This window comes from Antedon mediterranea, chromosome 10 (assembly GCF_964355755.1).
Source record: "Antedon mediterranea chromosome 10, ecAntMedi1.1, whole genome shotgun sequence".
Taxonomy (NCBI): Eukaryota; Metazoa; Echinodermata; class Crinoidea; order Comatulida; family Antedonidae; genus Antedon; species Antedon mediterranea.
Genome location: NC_092679.1, coordinates 20,198,661 through 20,217,195, shown reverse-complemented (window position 1 = coordinate 20,217,195; position 18,535 = coordinate 20,198,661). Strand labels below are relative to the sequence as shown.

The 18,535-nt window shown below is 32.5% G+C and overlaps 1 protein-coding gene across 1 annotated transcript; it reads right to left on the bottom strand.

The window, feature by feature from the left end:
* Positions 1–2,370: 2,370 nt before the first annotated feature.
* LOC140060373 (dihydrolipoyllysine-residue succinyltransferase component of 2-oxoglutarate dehydrogenase complex, mitochondrial-like) lies at positions 2,371–16,611 on the bottom strand. The gene is made up of 15 exons (XM_072106552.1): positions 16,529–16,611; positions 15,980–16,010; positions 14,203–14,236; positions 13,989–14,062; positions 10,071–10,145; positions 9,680–9,735; positions 9,303–9,411; positions 8,838–9,005; positions 8,558–8,634; positions 8,297–8,394; positions 7,883–8,013; positions 7,180–7,247; positions 6,640–6,723; positions 6,248–6,415; positions 2,371–5,524 (listed from the first exon to the last, which is right to left on the bottom strand). The coding sequence occupies exons 1-15, from the start codon at positions 16,604–16,606 to the stop codon at positions 5,390–5,392; spliced, it is 1,386 nt and encodes a 461-aa protein (XP_071962653.1). The 5' UTR covers positions 16,607–16,611; the 3' UTR covers positions 2,371–5,389.
* Between the last annotated feature and the right edge of the window lie 1,924 nt (positions 16,612–18,535).

The following is an 18,535-nucleotide window of genomic DNA, read 5'->3' as shown; positions in this document are numbered from 1 at the left end:
ATTCGTTTTGTTAATATAGTCTTAAATTAAATCACTAAAATATAATACGAACTAATAACTGACATAGTGATAGCGTAAAATTAGATTTTCGTAGAATGAAATATTTCGAACTCGGCCAGTGAACAAATTATCCACGCTTAGATGAATCTGAATAGTTCTTATACATTTACCTTACCAAACACAATTATTATAAAGGAATTATCTTACTTTGCGTAGATTGCGTTACGTTGCGTCGCTAGTGAGAAAAAAGCTTTATGTGTATACAAGTTAACATGGTTTTGGTTACACATGTTTCGACAAAATATTGTACTCATGACAATTGTATTGTTCTATTATAAAACGTTTTCTCGTATTAGCATACTCTGAAATAAAAATGACTGACAGTGAAATATGATACAAAATACATAAAATTGTTGTAAAATATAAGCAAACGTAGCGTGTAGTAGAAGAATATTTATAACTCGGTCAATGAACAAATTATCCTTGCTTGGATCTATTTCGATTTATAGCAGATAATAATTTAATTGTTCGATTTTGTAACGCCATCTAAATTGAGTAGAAAAACTCTTGTTTCAACAATCCTTTCAAACAGAATAACATGTTTTGTTTTTCTTTATTTTCAAAATATATCTGAAACTTATATAACGAAAGCGGAATGTCAGATAAAGCAAATGGCTTGTGCGTAGCAGACATTATGTTTTAAAAGAAATCAAATAGAGTACTAATTAATACAATCAACGCCTGTAAAGCTTGGTTCCCACTAGCGACGCAACGTTACGCAACCTACACAACCTTCCATTAATTATGTTTGCCCCGACTGTGTGAAATCAAACATGGGATGTTTGCAGCACTGTTTCGTCGTCGGTTCCCACTTTTGCGTTTTGCGTTCCGTCGCATAGACGATAACGAATGACAAAAAATAGATGGCATTTTTTTTTAAATTCTCATTTTTTAGGCAAATTGCCAAGGATAACCACATTCATTTACTATCCTTCATTCTCAAGACAAACATATACACAAGATGCTCTACATAAACAAAGACTTATACTGGCATTTATACTGTCTTTGATGAAAATTGTATTTTCACAAGCCAATAAGAACAATACCATTCATACGTCATGGTTATGACGTTTTAGCAGAAATGGGTTTTTTTAACCAGCGTTCCGCAACCTTTTTTGAACGCGACCCCATGTTTCTATTTTGGGAATTCTTGCAACCGAACATTGCGTATTTGGGCTTACGGCGCTTTTAAAGATTATTTATGTACCTGTAGGCCATTATACTATATACAAAGTAAGAAATTAACATACGGCCTTAGGTCTGAAAAAACACAATGTTATAGCAAGAGAAAACAATGTGTTCTTTAATGGATAACGAACGAAACAAAAAAACACGACGCGTAAAAATTCAGTTATATAAGGTTGGTTATATAATATAAATATACAAATAAACACTTTGTTATGCTGTGATGTTAATTAGGCTATATAACGGAATACTTCTCTACAAATTAGCGTTGTAAATTCTCTTGTTTCGCATTGGAATTCCAGAACGTACATTTGATACGTATCGCATTGTGTTCCCGTATTTCCACCTAACAAAGGGAAATAAAAGAAAACGCTCATCTATTCTTGGTCGAGTGTTTATACACTGAGCAGACTTTAGGTAAAGTTACGTATATTATATAAGTTTTCATGGCAGAGAAAGGCCAGAAGAGGGGTGGTTTTTAAGCTCGGCAATAACCACTTTTTCGGGTGGTGAAAATTAGCAAGTCGTCTAGCGCTGCTTAAAGTAGTTGTACGCCATTATTGACAAATATTATAGCTTTCTTATTGATGTATGGCTACAATAGGGTACTAAGATGACCCTGTCTTCCTAGAGAAAGTGTATAACTTTTCCCTGTCTCCCTTAGTAACAACACACACTTGAGCTGGCCTCTCGACCTAATTTCAACAATTAGGTACCGATGTAAACACGCTAGTAGCACTTCACTCTAGGGGTGTGTATAATTGACTTTTGTGTCCTGTTGTACCGAGAGGTACCGTACGATACCTTCATAGAACACTCGACGCAATTTATAAAGACAAACAATCATACAAATAAAACAGGAAAGTACATTAGCCCATAAATGTGAACCAACATGCTTGACATTTTTAATAGTCATACCTATGTTTGTACTTCTCCGGTAATCGCATCTCGTGATAATTACGTATTATTTTATTATAATAATCTATTGTCAGGTGGGGCGGAAGTTTTTGAATGGAAGAAGCCAGGCATTTAACTTAACACACAAAACATAAATATAAGTAGTGGTTACAAAGCAGTAAGATCTCGTGAACATATTATTTTTAGTAATCTTTCGCACCGCTAGTTTTTGTGTTGCAGTGTCTACAAAACTTCATAAATCTTTATGGGGTATAGGTTAAAACCGTTAAAGTAAAACGCCAGCACAAGCGTGGTTCCCACTAGCAACGCAACACAAGGACGTAACGCAACGCAAGTGAATTGACCAATCACAAGCGATGGCTTATTCGCTTGTGATTGCTAACTGTCTATAACCTCGCTTGTCATTGGTTAAAACGCTTGCATTGCGTTTACGTCCTTGCGTTACGTTCTAGTGGGTACCAAGCTTAATGTAGCAACAAACGTTAAAGTAGAAAAAAAAATCCACCGAAGTCATATAAAATTAAAAGGAACTCGTACGTTTCCTTCCCGTTTAATTCCGACTCACGCACTGTCAAACGTAAGGAGTATCGAATTGAAGACAACTACACAAGTAGCATAGAACCCACAAAAGTGAAAACACACCAAATATGAAAACATAATGTACATGACGTATTCCTCAAACGAGCGTGTATTTTGACGTTATTGAAAACATCTTAATATTTCAATATAATAAAAGTTAAAAATTCATTTTAAGAGAACAAAACAATATTATATTTATTACTCATTAAACATTCCACAATATTCTTGACAAATTATTATATATTTCATTTTATATAATTGTTACTATTTAGCAAATTAACCAAAACTGTAATTATAAATTATTTTTACTTTTAAACTAGTCCTAAATTTCTATTAAACTCAGCCGTCTATGGTGTAATGGTCAAACGTGATCTGTTCACTATTTACTTGTTGACACTTCGGCAAAAACCGAATACCTGAAAATATAGCTATTGTACCAGTATTGCTTAAACCTTGTCGTTAAAGGAAGAACTGTTGTATAGACTTATTTCAACTTATATTTTAAATGTCACAATTTTACGGCCTCGTGTAGTATGGTATCTAAATCGCTATATATTATTCTTTAAAAACGGAACTCGAATTTGATATTGTTTGCCCGTTTAGAGATTAAAATATGGGATTAACGGTAATAAAACAGGTAGATCAAATTTCGGATTTACAATTGATATATAAATTTGTTTGGAGGGCTACAAAAATCAAATACAGTAGATCCCTTCCTTCAGGACATCTTTAATCAGAGACACCTCTATTAAGAGGACGCCTCTATTAAGGGGACGCCTCTATTAAGGAGACGCCTCTATTAAGGGGACTCCTATATTAAAGGGACGTCTTTAATCAGAGACACCTCTATTAAGGGGACGCCTCTATTAAGGGGACGCCTCTATTAAGGGGACGCCTCTATTAAGGGGACGCCTATATTAAAGGGACGTCTTTAATCAGAGACACCTCTATTAAGGGGACGCCTCCATTAAGGGGACTCCTATATTAAGGGGACTCCTACATTAAAGGGACTTAAATCAGGGACACTATATCAAGGATCCCATGAAATGGAAGATGGGCAATATACACAGTTATACTACACCTATTAAGGGGACACCTTTTATGTTGTCCCCTTAATAGGGGTTCTACTGTATAGTTAGCCAATTGATTAGATGAGAATTTATGTTTTGATTAATTTTTACAAACAATAATTTTCCAGAAAATATTTTATCAAACAGAAGTACTGATAAATGTCTATTTTTGTGCAAAGTTGACATGCGTACCAATACTATCTCAATGAATCTCAATTCAACAAACTTTTTTACACGAAAAATTTATAAATTCCCAAACAACAAATTCCAGGTAAAACAGTTCGACAGAAAATTTAAATGTATGTATAGACTGTCTACTGCAGCACCATCAAATAGCTCACTGCAGTAATAACACAGTCCATTATAAAACGATACTAGTTCATTATTGACTCTACTGCATGAACAAACATAACATAACAGACATGGGTTTGTCAATAGAGAGACTTGAATGGTGGAGAGTTTTGAGAGTCATAGCTATTTTCGTGCCATGACGTCATAACACAGCAATTAAGCAAGCAAACTTCTCATGAAACAGCATCATACCATGTTCAGACTTACCAATAAAAACCACATGATGGAACTTTTGAGTCATACCAAGTATTTTTGTCCTTGTTGTAGTACGAGATTTTTACAATATAAGAAATCTATTTAATCATTCTTGTAATATTTATATGAATATGTAACTAAGAGACTTGCTAAATTGCATTTTTATTCTGTTTTCTTTGGTGTATATTTGGGTCTATACATTGCAATCAGTTTGCTATTCCAAAGCATTGGGTAGATGTAGATTATTTTGAACTGGGGGCTTAGACTACTGTAGATTACCAAAGATTATTTAGTGCCATTAACCAGTGTATAATCTGTATATTACTCCTGCACATGGCAAATTGCTATGTACTCCACACTGGCATAGCTTGTGACCCGAGACACATTCACACCGACTGAATGTGACTGGTGATGCGAAAAATACTGTCTTAACACCAGGCGGATCCAGCGGGTATTGACAGCTAAAATGACTACGCTTTGATATTCATTTTTGACAAAATATTAATACTATATGTATTGTTAGTGTTCTCCACATTAAAAATATATTGGATCAGGCCCTGAATGAATGAGTGGTAGGTGGGGGGGGGGGGAGGAGGGGAAATGAATGGGCCACGATCTTTAGTGAGCGAGAGTAATCAACTTTTGATTACTGCCGATGACCACGTCAAACGCACCTTCAATATTTTATGAATACAACAATACTAACTAACTAACTAAGCCTGTCATTTGGGGATTGTCACTTTGCTGTTGGATGTTTGCAGAAATCAAATAAGGTACATAAAACCACAATCTATCATTACAAGTACTGCAGTAGAAAACAGCAATTTCTGCAGTAAAATAAATCCGATAAAGTCCCAACAAAGAGGTAATAAACAGTCACCACTTTTAATCTGAAATAAAACATATGTAAATAATCCCCAGGTTATCATTAAATTACTGCAGTAACTGCAGTAATACATAGTGATTACTGCAATAGAATACAGCAGTTACTGCAGTAGAAAAAGAACCTGACACAGCTCACTTATTAATGCTTAGATGTCTAGTAAGTGTATATGTGGATCTTCTACTGCCGATTTGATCTTGCGCAGAAATATAACTGCTTCTCGTCCATCTATCAATCTATGGTCGTATGTGAGGGCAACGTACATGATTGGTTTGATTTCAACCTGAAAAGAAGAAAAACAATTGTATAGAAAAATAAAAGGGTATATGTATAGTATATCGCCAACATTGTCATCTCTAATTTATATAACTTCTCTTTATTCATCTCATAAAACAAACAAAAACACAAACAAACAAGGAGAAAAACATATTTTAAAAGATGATGGGCTTGTGATAGAAGACCCACTAAAGACTAGTTACATTAATAAAGATACCGTCAAAAGAATAATAAATAGACCATGACAGGATTAACAGGGGACGTGCATTGTTAGGGAATACTATTGCCAGGACAACCAGATACCAGGTGAGGTTCAAAACAGAAAGGTTAAATAAAACACATACATACTGTACATATACATTGATATAAGTACATATAAACATGGCATAACATAAAATAAAATTGTTCATTATTTTCACATGTTCATGGCAAATCAAACAATTAAAATAAAACAATAGAAGAGAATTATAAAGTTCTCTCGGATAAAATCGCAGGATCTTTTGAAAGAGTGTGAGGTTACTCGGGTGTACTGGTTCATCTCAGCCCATGTCATATTTGCCTTTTGCCGCATCACTTTACACAAAAGGACACTTTGAGATGAAAGTTTTGGACCACTGTGCTTATAGATGTTTATCATATAAAGGGCAATATAAATGCAAATCAGTATTGCCGATGAGGTATGCGGGACCAAGTTTGTCCTACACATCTTCCTATTAAGATATCTCATTACCTTTCCATTGATGGCCACAGGTCTATCTACAACAGCATGCATGCCTAGAATTGCTGATTGCGGTGGGTTGATAATAGGGGTACCAAACATTGATCCAAACACACCACCATTACTGATGGTAAATGTACCACCATCCATATCTTCAATTGCCAGTGTACCAGATCGAGCCTGTTTTAAAAAAAAACAAACAAAGTATTGATGCTAAAGAGAGTTGCATTCCATTTTCATAATACTGGGTTCAAATCAATTGATCAAATAATAGGTGACTGCATTAATCATTCAACTGACTGGCCATTTGATCAACTGACCATTTGTTAAACTGATCATTCATCCAACTGACCACTCACCAAACCAACTGACCAATTCATACTGTAATAAGTACCAACATTTACCTTTTCTCCCAATTCATTAATTGTTCTTTCAATATCTGCAAAGTTCATACTACCAACATTCCTAATAACTGGAACAACAAGACCCTAGATAGCAACAAAAAACACCAGTAATGATAACAACAAGACCCTAGATAGCAACAAAAAACACCAGTAATGATATAGTTATGTTAAACAGTAGAACTCTTCCTTTTAAACACTATTCAGTTTATAGCCATTTTAAATGGACATAGGACATTTTATGTTTATATTGTAATCATTAAAATGTAATTGTAAATTCCTATATTTTCTATATAGAGTGACAGGCAAAAAATATGTCTGCTGCCCTCTATTTAGAAAATATAATAAAAGAATAGACGTGCATCTGACACGGGTTTGTCGACTAATAACATGGTTGCAATTAATTGATTATGAACAGAGCAAGTGGGACAATACAAGAACAAGTGCCTATATTATTGGCTGTAGATTTTCACCTATTGTTTTATCATACTCACTTCAATAGATTCAATTGTAATAATTTGTAAGCAAAAGTTGTCACTATACCTTTGGAGTTGCGACGGCAACACTGATGTCAACATAGTCACGGTATACAATATCGGTACCATCAATAACTGTGGGAGTAATTATACAGTTAAGGTTAAGCTGAGTCCCGTATTCATTCTGAACGTAGGGGGAATGAGCTGTTAGGAGCTCATTGTACTAAGCCTCGGCATTATGTGGTAGGGTGGCCAGTTCTTTTCCATGCCGCCTTTTTTCTCCCTAGTATTTTCAACCAGGTACTCATTTACAGCTGAGTGGACTGGGAGTTGTCGGGAATTGAACCCGGGTCTATCTGTATGACAGTCAAGTGTCCTAACCACTCGGCTATCCAACTCCAATTATACAGTAGTTAGATGAAATTAGTTAAAATAAACATGATATATCCAATGTCTGGCGTTCATTTTGGAAACCTAATTTTGGGAGAAAACAATTAAAAGTGCTCATTTTATATTTTTTAAATAAAATGTTATCATTACTTTAATGTCATTTTTATATGTTGTAATGTGAACTTGTATTTTTAATAATTTGATGTTACTTTAATATTGTAAATTCAACAATGTTTACTTTGTTGCAATAAAAGAATTAAAAAGATTCAGCAAAATTTGAGCAGAGTTTATAAAAATATAATATAAATTAATTGTCAGTCCTGACGCTTGCCTGCATGTAGTATATATTTACTAAATATCTAGATATCATTTGTACTTACCAGCATTCACTACAGGTACACTATTCAAGGCATGGGCTGAGGCCTTCACAAATGAAGACATAAAGCCTAGCTTGAATCCATGCTTCTTTAAAAATTCATCTTTATGCGTCTTACGTAATTCTATCAAATTTCTAGATCAACAAAAATTTTTAATAAATATATTTCACCAAAAATAGTCTATTGAAGTTAAAAGTTAAACTATACCACACAGCAACGATGGAAAGAATGCAAAACATGCATGTTTACAATGACTTAAGTTTATCTTAGGTATTAATAAAAAAGAATTGACAACAGTAAAGTCAATCTGTCTGTAATTTTGTCTCCAAAACCTGACAACATTTGATCTGCCCACAATGTCCAATTTTTTATTGTAATTTGGGACCTTTATGTGTGAGAAAAGTTTTGGAAACTCACGTCATGTCAACCTCATTAAACGTGGTGAGCATAGCACAGGTGTTTTGTGCGTCTTTCAGTCGTTGCGCAATTCTTTGTCTCATTCTGTTCATTTTTACCTGTTAATACAAAAAAAAATTTTAAATGCTTGATTATCTTATTAACAAGAATAGAAAATATATTTTGGATATGTGGCCAAGGCAGCCTCAAAGTTTATATTAATTTGTTGGTATTTAGGATTAATTGATTGACATTTTAGAGTTGATTATCCACAACACTTACTCTATGTTCTGATGGTACACCAGCATCAGCTCCACCACTAGAAGTACTTTGAGCCGCAATCGGTTTTACTTCAGATACTATACAATAAATGATATATAAGAGAATTCAGTAAATAATATATCATTTTAATTTTTAATAAGAATTTAAACTACCCCAATACTGTATACCAATCTTACTATGCTGTGTGATGCAGCTCTGGGTAATTATACGAATACATTTTAAAAAACAAAAATTTATTTTAAATGTTGTTTGTTTTTCAGAATTTACTTCTTCAATTTACCTGGCTTTGATGTCATTGGTGCAGTTGGTTTTGGTGGTATTGGGGGTGGTTGTGTTGGTATAGGTCCTGCGGTACTTGTAGGGGTTGGTGTTGGAGGGGCTGCAACTTCAGTTGGTTTCACTGTCGGAGGAGCAGCTGCTGGAGCATCCTGAGCAGGGGGTGCATCACCTTCAAAACAAATTTTAAATTCATTTAAAATTTAAGAATATAATTTGTTCTGTACCTGCATGTTCTGATATTGGTGATATAGTGAGGTTTTGAAGGAGACAGCAATTTAACAGAACGTGACAGAAAGTTTTCCGTTCTGTTTCAATTTTGAGACTCAAGCGACGACAGGCAGTTTCCTGCTAGACTACACCTTACAGAGGACTAATATGAGGATGCTTTTTTTTTACATAAATCTAGAAGAATCTAAGTGAATTCAAAATATACATCAAATATGATAATTTTATTTCAATTTCATACCTGAAAGGTTAAGTTTAAATAATTGTTGACCTGCGACTACAGTACTACCGTCTTCAACTAGAAACTCCACAATAACGCCACTAGCTGGGGCAGGTATTGGTATTGCAGTCTACAATACAAATTACATACAAACCAATGAATGATATAGTAGATATGGAAAGTTATCACCTTCTGCCGATTCTGTTTGGAAGCCTGTAACCAGGATTTTTTATTATTTTTCTTCAACAAAGGGGACAAATAGTGTACTGTCATAAGCATAAAGCTAGGCTACAGTAGTTAGGCCTATTTATTATCACTTCTGCTGATCTCTAGTGTTTAAAAGAGCACCCTCCAAAACCTTTGGCTACGAGATTGGTTGGATGCACATCAATTCTCACCTTATCTGTTTCAATTTCTCCAACTGTTTCATCTTCTTTTACAAAATCACCAACAGCTAAAAAAAATAAAACATGCACAATGTTAAAAATCGTTCCAAACGCAGATACAAATCCTGATTACAAAATTTCACATTAAAAAAACACTATAGCCCCCTCTACTGTTTTGGTGGCACTTATTACTATGTTTTGCAGTCAATCTGTGAATAACACAGGCGTCTACTCAAGTTCAGTTTGCTTGCAATTCACAACAATCACACACCATTAAACACATCACCAGGAAACTGATATGTTATGAAAATAAATGCTATAAATAAGCAATAACGCAAGTGTTGCTGATGAGTGCAGCAAGTCAATAGCAATTCAACAAAAACTAAACAAAAATTGCTTATACCTTTATCCCACCTGACGTCACCTTCCGATACAGATTCAGCAAATGGGGGCGTTTCAATTATGCGTACTTCATCATCTAAAGAGAGAAATGTAACATATGTGAATCAAAATATAATACAATAATTCAAGTAGTTTTAGTAATTTGAAAAAAAAAATAATTTCTATTATCACAACTATTAAACTTAAAGTGAGCTCTGTAATAACATTAACCTAAAAAAATTAATACAGTTGAACCACCAACTGTATTAAGGAAAGACTTTCGGGACCCAACAAAGTGTCCCATAATAGGGGTGTTCCTGTATGGGTTGGCCATAGTTTTAAAACATATATTGCCAGTTGTTAATTTCATATGATTTATGAAATATTTTGGGAAGAAAAATGACAAAAATTAATAATGCTATTTTTACACAACCTAATTTTTTCTTAGAGAGAAATATTGGACATTTTGAGTACAGACCTATGGATTTGTCAAAATATTTGACGCGACCTGCATACGTAGGTAAGACTCAGACTCGTAAACCCACTTGACGGCAACTTGACTTTGACATGAACAAATAAAATGTTTATTGTATTGTTTTGATTGAAAAAAAAAGAAATCATTATCGTTATTAGATATGATTATTTGCCAGCTCAACTAATCTAGACATGAGAGACACTAATCCAGCTGAGTAGTTAAACAACAACTTATAAACATACTCAACGAGTCAATAGAAAGCTTAATAATTACGTCTCCACAGCACTATCGCAAGACCCAGAGGGCCAAGATGACGCCCTGTGTGACCGCATAGCTCGTCTGTCCAAACGTGTGTAATCTCAACCATAAATAAGATTTAGTCGTCCAATGCTGTACACGGAGAACTGCAAAGTGAGCCGTATAAACCGACCAATAGGAGAGCTTGATGTAAGGTAGGATGTGTTGGCTATAAGTGGCGGAGTTGAGTGGATTATGTTATATGAACAAGCAATGATGTTTATCTGCCAATAATGAAGCTGTATAGAACTGACGTGTCCCAAGTGTAAAACCTATCCTACATAATCTCAAACAGCACTTAACACTAACCGAAGATTGTCCCTCAACGAACGCTAATTAATCTAAACTGCTTTTAAAGGCAATTAGCGGAGGCATCACGCGGCGATGATTTATTGTGACTTCTTAAGAAAAGATTTCAGAAACAAAAGCGGTTTTAATGTTAACGATGCGATTAATTAACTTTCGATAGCAAAGATGTTTTCTCTATTGAACATTCACTTAAACGGTGGCGTTTTAACGAAGATGAAGTCATAACAACATGTCTACTTCACAGAGGGAAACTAATCACATCTCGTCGTTGATTTCAATCACGCTGAGATAAGTTTCGTAGATTGTAATTCAAGAGCGTATTCGTCGTGTAAATAATCTATTAAGATCAATTAGGCGCTTGAATAACAAGCAATAAAATTAGCTTTAAATAAATCACAATGAATTAAATTTTTGTAAGTGAATAAATCAATGGATACGAGAAAATACTTCACACTCTCTCAGATTAAATTTAAAGAGATACTTTAAAAAACAGTTACTAGAAAGGATCACCTATAATTATTATTATTATTAGTACAATAATATTATCTAATCAATTATATTCAAATATTATTATTCTAAATATATAAAATAATACTATTATGAATTAATATTTAAATAATAAATATTACAAAATTATTTATAATAATAGTTTAGAAAATATACTATCATTAAAGTGTTATTATTACATAGATTGCATATTAGTTACATTTTTATAAACTGTACAGCTGTATTATAGTATAAAACTCCTTCATTTGGGACATCAATATTCAGGGGACAACTCTATTATTAAGTGGATACCTCTATTAAGGAGCCACCTCTATTAACCTTTCCATGAAACAGACGAGTGGAAATATGTGTTTCAACATTACGACCAACTCCTATACAGTGGACACCCCTATTATAGGGTTAATTAACTTGAACCATTTTGTAGTTTTAAATAAAAAAATAGAATAGAAAAAAAAAATGGGAAAAAAAATATGTTTTCATTTAGATAAGACCAAATAAACTATTTTTTGCTTTAAATTACAGTTTTTTCAGGTCAATATTTTTGCCCTGATGTAATGTTTGGTCAAAGTGAATATTATTATTATGTGACATTAAAATAGCATATTCAACTAAAAAGTGTTTCTTTGATATGGGCATCAACAGAAAAAATTTAGTAAAGCGACAAACACCTACATTCACGATAATAATTACTCGATAGCGTTTGACAGAAACCGTGATTGCAGAAATCCGTAAAGACAACCCTGTCGCGTCACGCAAATGGATTGCGCGTATCTTATTACTAAGTAGTCACTTAAAACATTCCATTAAATTATTAATACGGCATGAAGCTTTATTCCTACGAGAATTCGTTGCCTAAATCTCTGTGTCATCCGTAGATGCGATACATTAACTATCTTGAGAAATTTAGATCATAAATCTGCTGAAAAACAAAGCTCTATCTGTCAATACGCTCTGCTGTATGGTTCAACTTCTCCGTCGCACACTACTTTTCGAGCGCGTAAATACCCCGAAAAAAGCTTGGATTAAGTCGGAATATCAGAATACTCTATAGAACTACTAGGTTTTAAGCTCATGCATTTGAAATATATACTGGTACTGTTTAGCTTGTACTTTGATTTTCAATTTCTATATCACTAATGGACGGTTAAAAATAAGGCCAAATAGATTAATTGCAATAAAAGTGTATTAAGTGACTCCTGATATCATTCTTTAAAAAATAAACTTTTATATAAGTACATTTTAAAACCTGGTTTGTATCAGTATCAGTTAAGGGCATATTTTTGTTTAAATGGATAGTATATATTATTCTCAAATAAATGCTCCTTTGATATGAAAAATTACAACACAAATATTCAAGATTCAAGAAATTGTATTGGTCCATTTACTGTAAAATGGAAATTAATTTTCTTGGCATATATTAAGACAATAAAAAAGACAATAACTACAAGAAAAATATATCAAATTGCACAAACGCTAAAGGCCAATCATAAAATATTCAATAGTCGCTACAGAGCAGAGCCACCAATAAAACCAATACAATACAAATTGTATCAAAAATCCTTTGTAAATTGTAGATCATCCGCAGTCAATAAATTCTACTACTGTGTACTTGATATAAAGTGTCATAAATACAGTAATTGTGTGTTATGAATGTGGCAGGCATTTTTTTTAGGATGGAGTTTATTAAAATAAATATGGTATTCACTTAATTATCATAATTACATCAAAACTCATTTATATTATAAGAAAATTAATTGTTATAGTAAATTGCATAGATGCATACCGACTTGCGTTCTACAGGTTTATAAGCCCACCAAGTCTGTTAAGTGGGCTTATAAGAGAGGACTGGCTATTACAGAATATCCATACACCGTAACAACTACACAGTGCACCAGTGGCGTTACGGAGAACGCTCACTGGATAAACTTAAGTGCTGGAGTTATTGGGGCCACTGAGCAGTGGCATGGCCAGAGTAAAAAACAAGCATTAAAAGGTGACAAAAGAGGCTAAAAACACCCGATGACTCCAGCGTTGGATGGCCAATTAGGGTTCCTAAACCAGAGGCCCCAGGTCTCTACGTTACGCTACTGCACAATGAGAGTGTCCAGAAAAGTTATGAACATTTTGACAAGAAATTTATCTTCAACATAGATGGACAGACAGACAAACAAATAGGGGTTACAACATAACCTCCTTCAATGGAGATAAACACATAAACTATATTTAAATCACTTACTGTGACAAGTGTCACTCTTAAAAATGACTAAGAACATCATTATTATAACTTATAAGCATCACACAATAATGTCTAAAAACATGTCACCATGATAAAACAAGGTCACAATTACTCACATAGGGGACGTCCAAAATGGAACCATCTTTGAGTGGTCACATGGTTATTGACATATTTCTTCCCACAATGCAACCTGAATATTGAGAAAATACTGTACATTTAAGTACATGATGTATATTTATACTTTTCATCTGATGTATATAAACTTTAATTATGTTTTAAATATACATGTAAAATACATAATTTACATTACAATATAAAAAAAAAACATACCTAAATTCAGTGTCCGATGAACTTTTTATATTTGCTGTATTTTGACCAAAAAAAAAGTTTTATTATTATCATGATCATTATTAATAAAACATTTTTTTTTTTTTTTTTTCAAATCAAATGTCCAAATGTCAAAAACAAAGATTAATACAATTTAACTTAATTGTTTGTAATTATTTGTCCCATTTTGTAAAAATAATAATCTTCCCACTTACACTGCCTAATGGAAAAATATTCTAAAATCTCAGTCAACAATATAAATAGTACACAGATATAATAAGTCAATTATTGCTGTTATGAAGTTAGAATTACACAATCCCTCGTGGCTAAAATTCTGTTAGGACTAAAATGTCAGATGAAAACCAAATCCTCAAAATACAGAACAGGCTTGACAAATAATATTGTGCATTATGATATGCTCAGGCTGATTTAATTAGATGATAAAAAAAAACTTTTAATATTTAAAATTCCCAAAGCATAAACTTCTGTTGTTTTTTAAAACTAAAATTAATGAAACAATGATTGGCTAAAGCTATGTCAACACCATCAAACTTTATGTGACAAAAAAAATGTGATGTGCCAATATATCGACATCATATGATGATGTCATATTCAATTCAATTCACAATTATTTACTCATCGTTTATAACTACAGTTTCATAGCATAAATGATGGCAAGGATCCTGCATAGAGAAGTTTACACTTCTGTTTTCGCCGGACCCTTTTACATAAAAAACAAAACAATAAACACAACATAATAGATACAAAATAAAAAAAAACATTTCCTATATACATTTTAGAGTTGGGCATACACTACTGTATTTGGGCACATCACACTTTTTTTTGTACATTAAAACTCGGCAGTTAGAGACATGGTTGTGGATCTAAGGTAAATGAAAGAATTACTTTTCACATTTTAATTTAAATCAATTAATTCTTATTCAATAATGATCATTATTTATCATTTTTGAAAATGTTAAATATTTTTGTTTATCATTTCAGTTTTGGTAGACTGTATACAAATTTGGTGTGTTTCCATGCTCATTTTCCCCAAAGTCAGATGGGCTTATTCCAAGTCAAAGTGGATGCTTTCTGTAGAGGGGCTTATTTCCGAGTTAGAGGTGAAATGTTTATTCCCAAGTCACAGTGGATAATTATGCAAATTCCATAGTACAGTACTCCATAGTCAGAGAGTACAGTACTCCACAGTTAGAGAGTATAGTATTCCATAGTCAGAGAGTGTTAGTATGTAGGCTTATTCAAAACTTTTACACCAATTTTCACCATAATTTGTATTATACCCCAGGGTAGGCTTATACCTGAGTCAGTACTACCAAAATTGAAATGATAATTCCAAACATTAACTGCTTTTAAGGACACCGGATGATCTTACAATAACCTTCAAAATTAAATTTGAATGCATATTGTACATATGTTGTTGTCAATATCAACAAATAAAATCCAATCAACTACAGTACTACTAGAAGAGTACAATTCAATTGTTTAATATTCTGGTAAAAACACATGTACAAAATCTCAAAAGCATAATTAAATTATTTCTATCAATGTTATACTTTCTGTTTTGGTTGATATTGTACAGTAAAATTGGTTGTGAACTGAATAAAATAAATAAAATGTATTATTTAAAGACGGAACATGAAATAAAAAGCTGGTACAAGTTTAGACTTACAAATAATATTATTGTTGAAATACATTAGTAGAGTAGGCCTAGTTTAGTAGGGCATTTTAATGTTACTTTTAATTAATAAAATGTACTCACTTTTACACACAGAAGATAGGGGACGGAGTACCTGGAAATGGAAAACAAATAAAACTACTTAAAAGTTAATATATTATAAAAAAATATTTAATTAAATGTGCACATTTTAGCCAGCTAAACTCCTAAGTTCTCTATTAAGTATTATTGTATGTAGTAGAAATACTAGCCTAGAGCTAATAAGCCTATATTTATTATAATTAATAAATAATATCACCTGTGTCGTGACCTGTCTGTACTGTAGACAGTGTAGGCCCTATGTATTAATTATTACGAAGAATAATATATTATTACACTAGGTCTAGATATCATTTATGTTGGGGTATTATAATCGTGTGATTACATACTGGTAGGACCTATCCAAGCTAGGCCTAGAACCTATATTAGTAGAATGCAAACAGGCACAGAAAGTGCCTTTATCCCCGCGACCGGCGTTTCTATCTGGCTATAAATAGGCCTAACATTTTATTTGCAAACACAGCCCTATGGTTCATAACAAGCAATAATTTTTCATTACTTTGATTCTATAACTATATGTATATCATTACATACCCTACAGTATGTTACTTGATTACAATAAGTAAATAATTTAGTTGGAATTGACCCGGCTTTCCTCAGGGAGAAATACATTTTTCGATCGCCCGTGAGAAAAAAGGTCAAGGGTTAAAACTTATTTGTCCTCTTTCACATATTATTTGTTATGATTTCAAATTTAATTATATACAACTTATTATTTAAATTTCTTTTTATAAAACATTTAATATTTAATAACATATATAGAAATAAAATATATAACATAACATTTGAAAATTATAATACTTTGTAATAATGTTCAACTGATACCTTATATAAAGTGTTACTTATAATGTCATAGGTCATGTTTTGTTCGTAGTAAAAATTCCGCGAAATATGGATGACATGACATCCGAAGGCCCGTTAAAATCACATTTAAACCCAAAACATTCACAAAAATCACAACTAAAGAGAAAGAAGTATGAATAGATAATGAACAATGTGAGGAGTACATCTTTTTTAACTATGTAGTGTTTTATGGCTGGTAAAATCTAAGCCCCATGTGTATTTTGTTAGGCCTAGTTTAGTAGGCAGACTTGACTAGCGAACCGAAGAAGAAGGCTGACAATAACATACAAATGCCATGATGGTAATGGGTTAGGCTAGCACATACACATACACATACACATACACATGGTTTTTCATTTTATAATTGTTTGTGAATTTAATTCAATACATAATTTTATGTTTATGTGCACAGTAATTTCTTTATTTAGGCTAATTGGTATTTTGCATATTAAATTCTGAAATGTTTGCATGAATATTTTTGTAAAAGATATATAATAAGCATGCTGCATGTACAGATCAGAGTACTGTACACATTTTCCCCATATAAACACACAAAATGAAAAATAAGTTTACAAACAAAGAAATTGTACATTACAATATTAATTAGTTATAGGCATAAGTTATACTGTAATTATGATTAAGAGGTGACCCTGTTGTATATATAATCTTACATTTTTTTAATATTTTCCTTATGAAACATTTTAATTGATTAAATGAATAAATAAATAATTGTATTTAGGCATTAAATGGAGAAAACAAAATTTGTAAAAAAATACTTTTAATATTATTTTCTCAAATGGTAATAATTATGCTTTTAATATTCAGATGTGAGTGACTGGAAAAAATCAAATGCATTCCAAAAACATGGCATACTGTGGCTGAATAATACAAAAAATGTTAGTGATGTGGAGTTTAGGTCCAAGTAAGTGAATTTCAAACAAAGAGTCTATAGTCACATACTGTAGCAACAAACACATGTATTTGTGTAAGAAAGATTAAATTAACATTAGGCCTAAACATGTTGTTGCTAGAGTCAACTTTTATTTAATTTTTTTTTATATTTTTTGGTAATTAATTAATAAATTGAGTAGTGAAATTTCTATAGTGCCCTCTATTTTTTATTTTTGGCCCAGTATAGTATGTTATTACTATAAATATGTAGTACATGTTCTTCAATATATGGTGTTGCTATGGAAGGCAATCACCGCCAAAAATACAATTACAAACATACAATATATTCGTGGAAATATACAACGTACTCACAGAAACGTACAACGCATTCATTTTCGCGACTACGTTTTTGTGTTTGTCTGTTTCTGCGAACACATACGTTTTTGTGAACGTCTTTTTGTTGTCCTTTTCTTCAAGTACGTTGTATGTTTGTAATTATATTTTTGGCGGTGATTGCCTTCCATATGTTGCAGTGTTTATGATTTTTTAGGTCTTATCATGTTGGATATATTATATTGTGCTATCATTTTTTATCATAAAACCCTACCCAGGAATACTGGGCTTTACTATAACAGGCGTAGATTAGTATGACCTGCCTAAATGAATGGCTATTTTTTTTCTGACACTATTTTGCTGATGGATGTAAAAGTACATTCTGTTTTTATATTTTGTAATATAAATTCATAATATATACTTTGTTTTAATGAATTTTTTTTTTATTTGATATTTTTAATATTTTCAATTTGG

Coding starts and splice junctions, on each gene's coding strand:
- LOC140060373 (XM_072106552.1), bottom strand. CDS start 16,606: ATGTATTTCTCCCTGAGGAAAGCCGGGTCAATTCCAACTAAATTATTT. Junction 9,736..10,070: donor TGACGTCAGGTGGGATAAAG/GTATAAGCAATT, acceptor TATTTTTTTTAG/CTGTTGGTGATTTTGTAAAA. Junction 8,395..8,557: donor GTGTACCATCAGAACATAGA/GTAAGTGTTGTG, acceptor TTGTATTAACAG/GTAAAAATGAACAGAATGAG.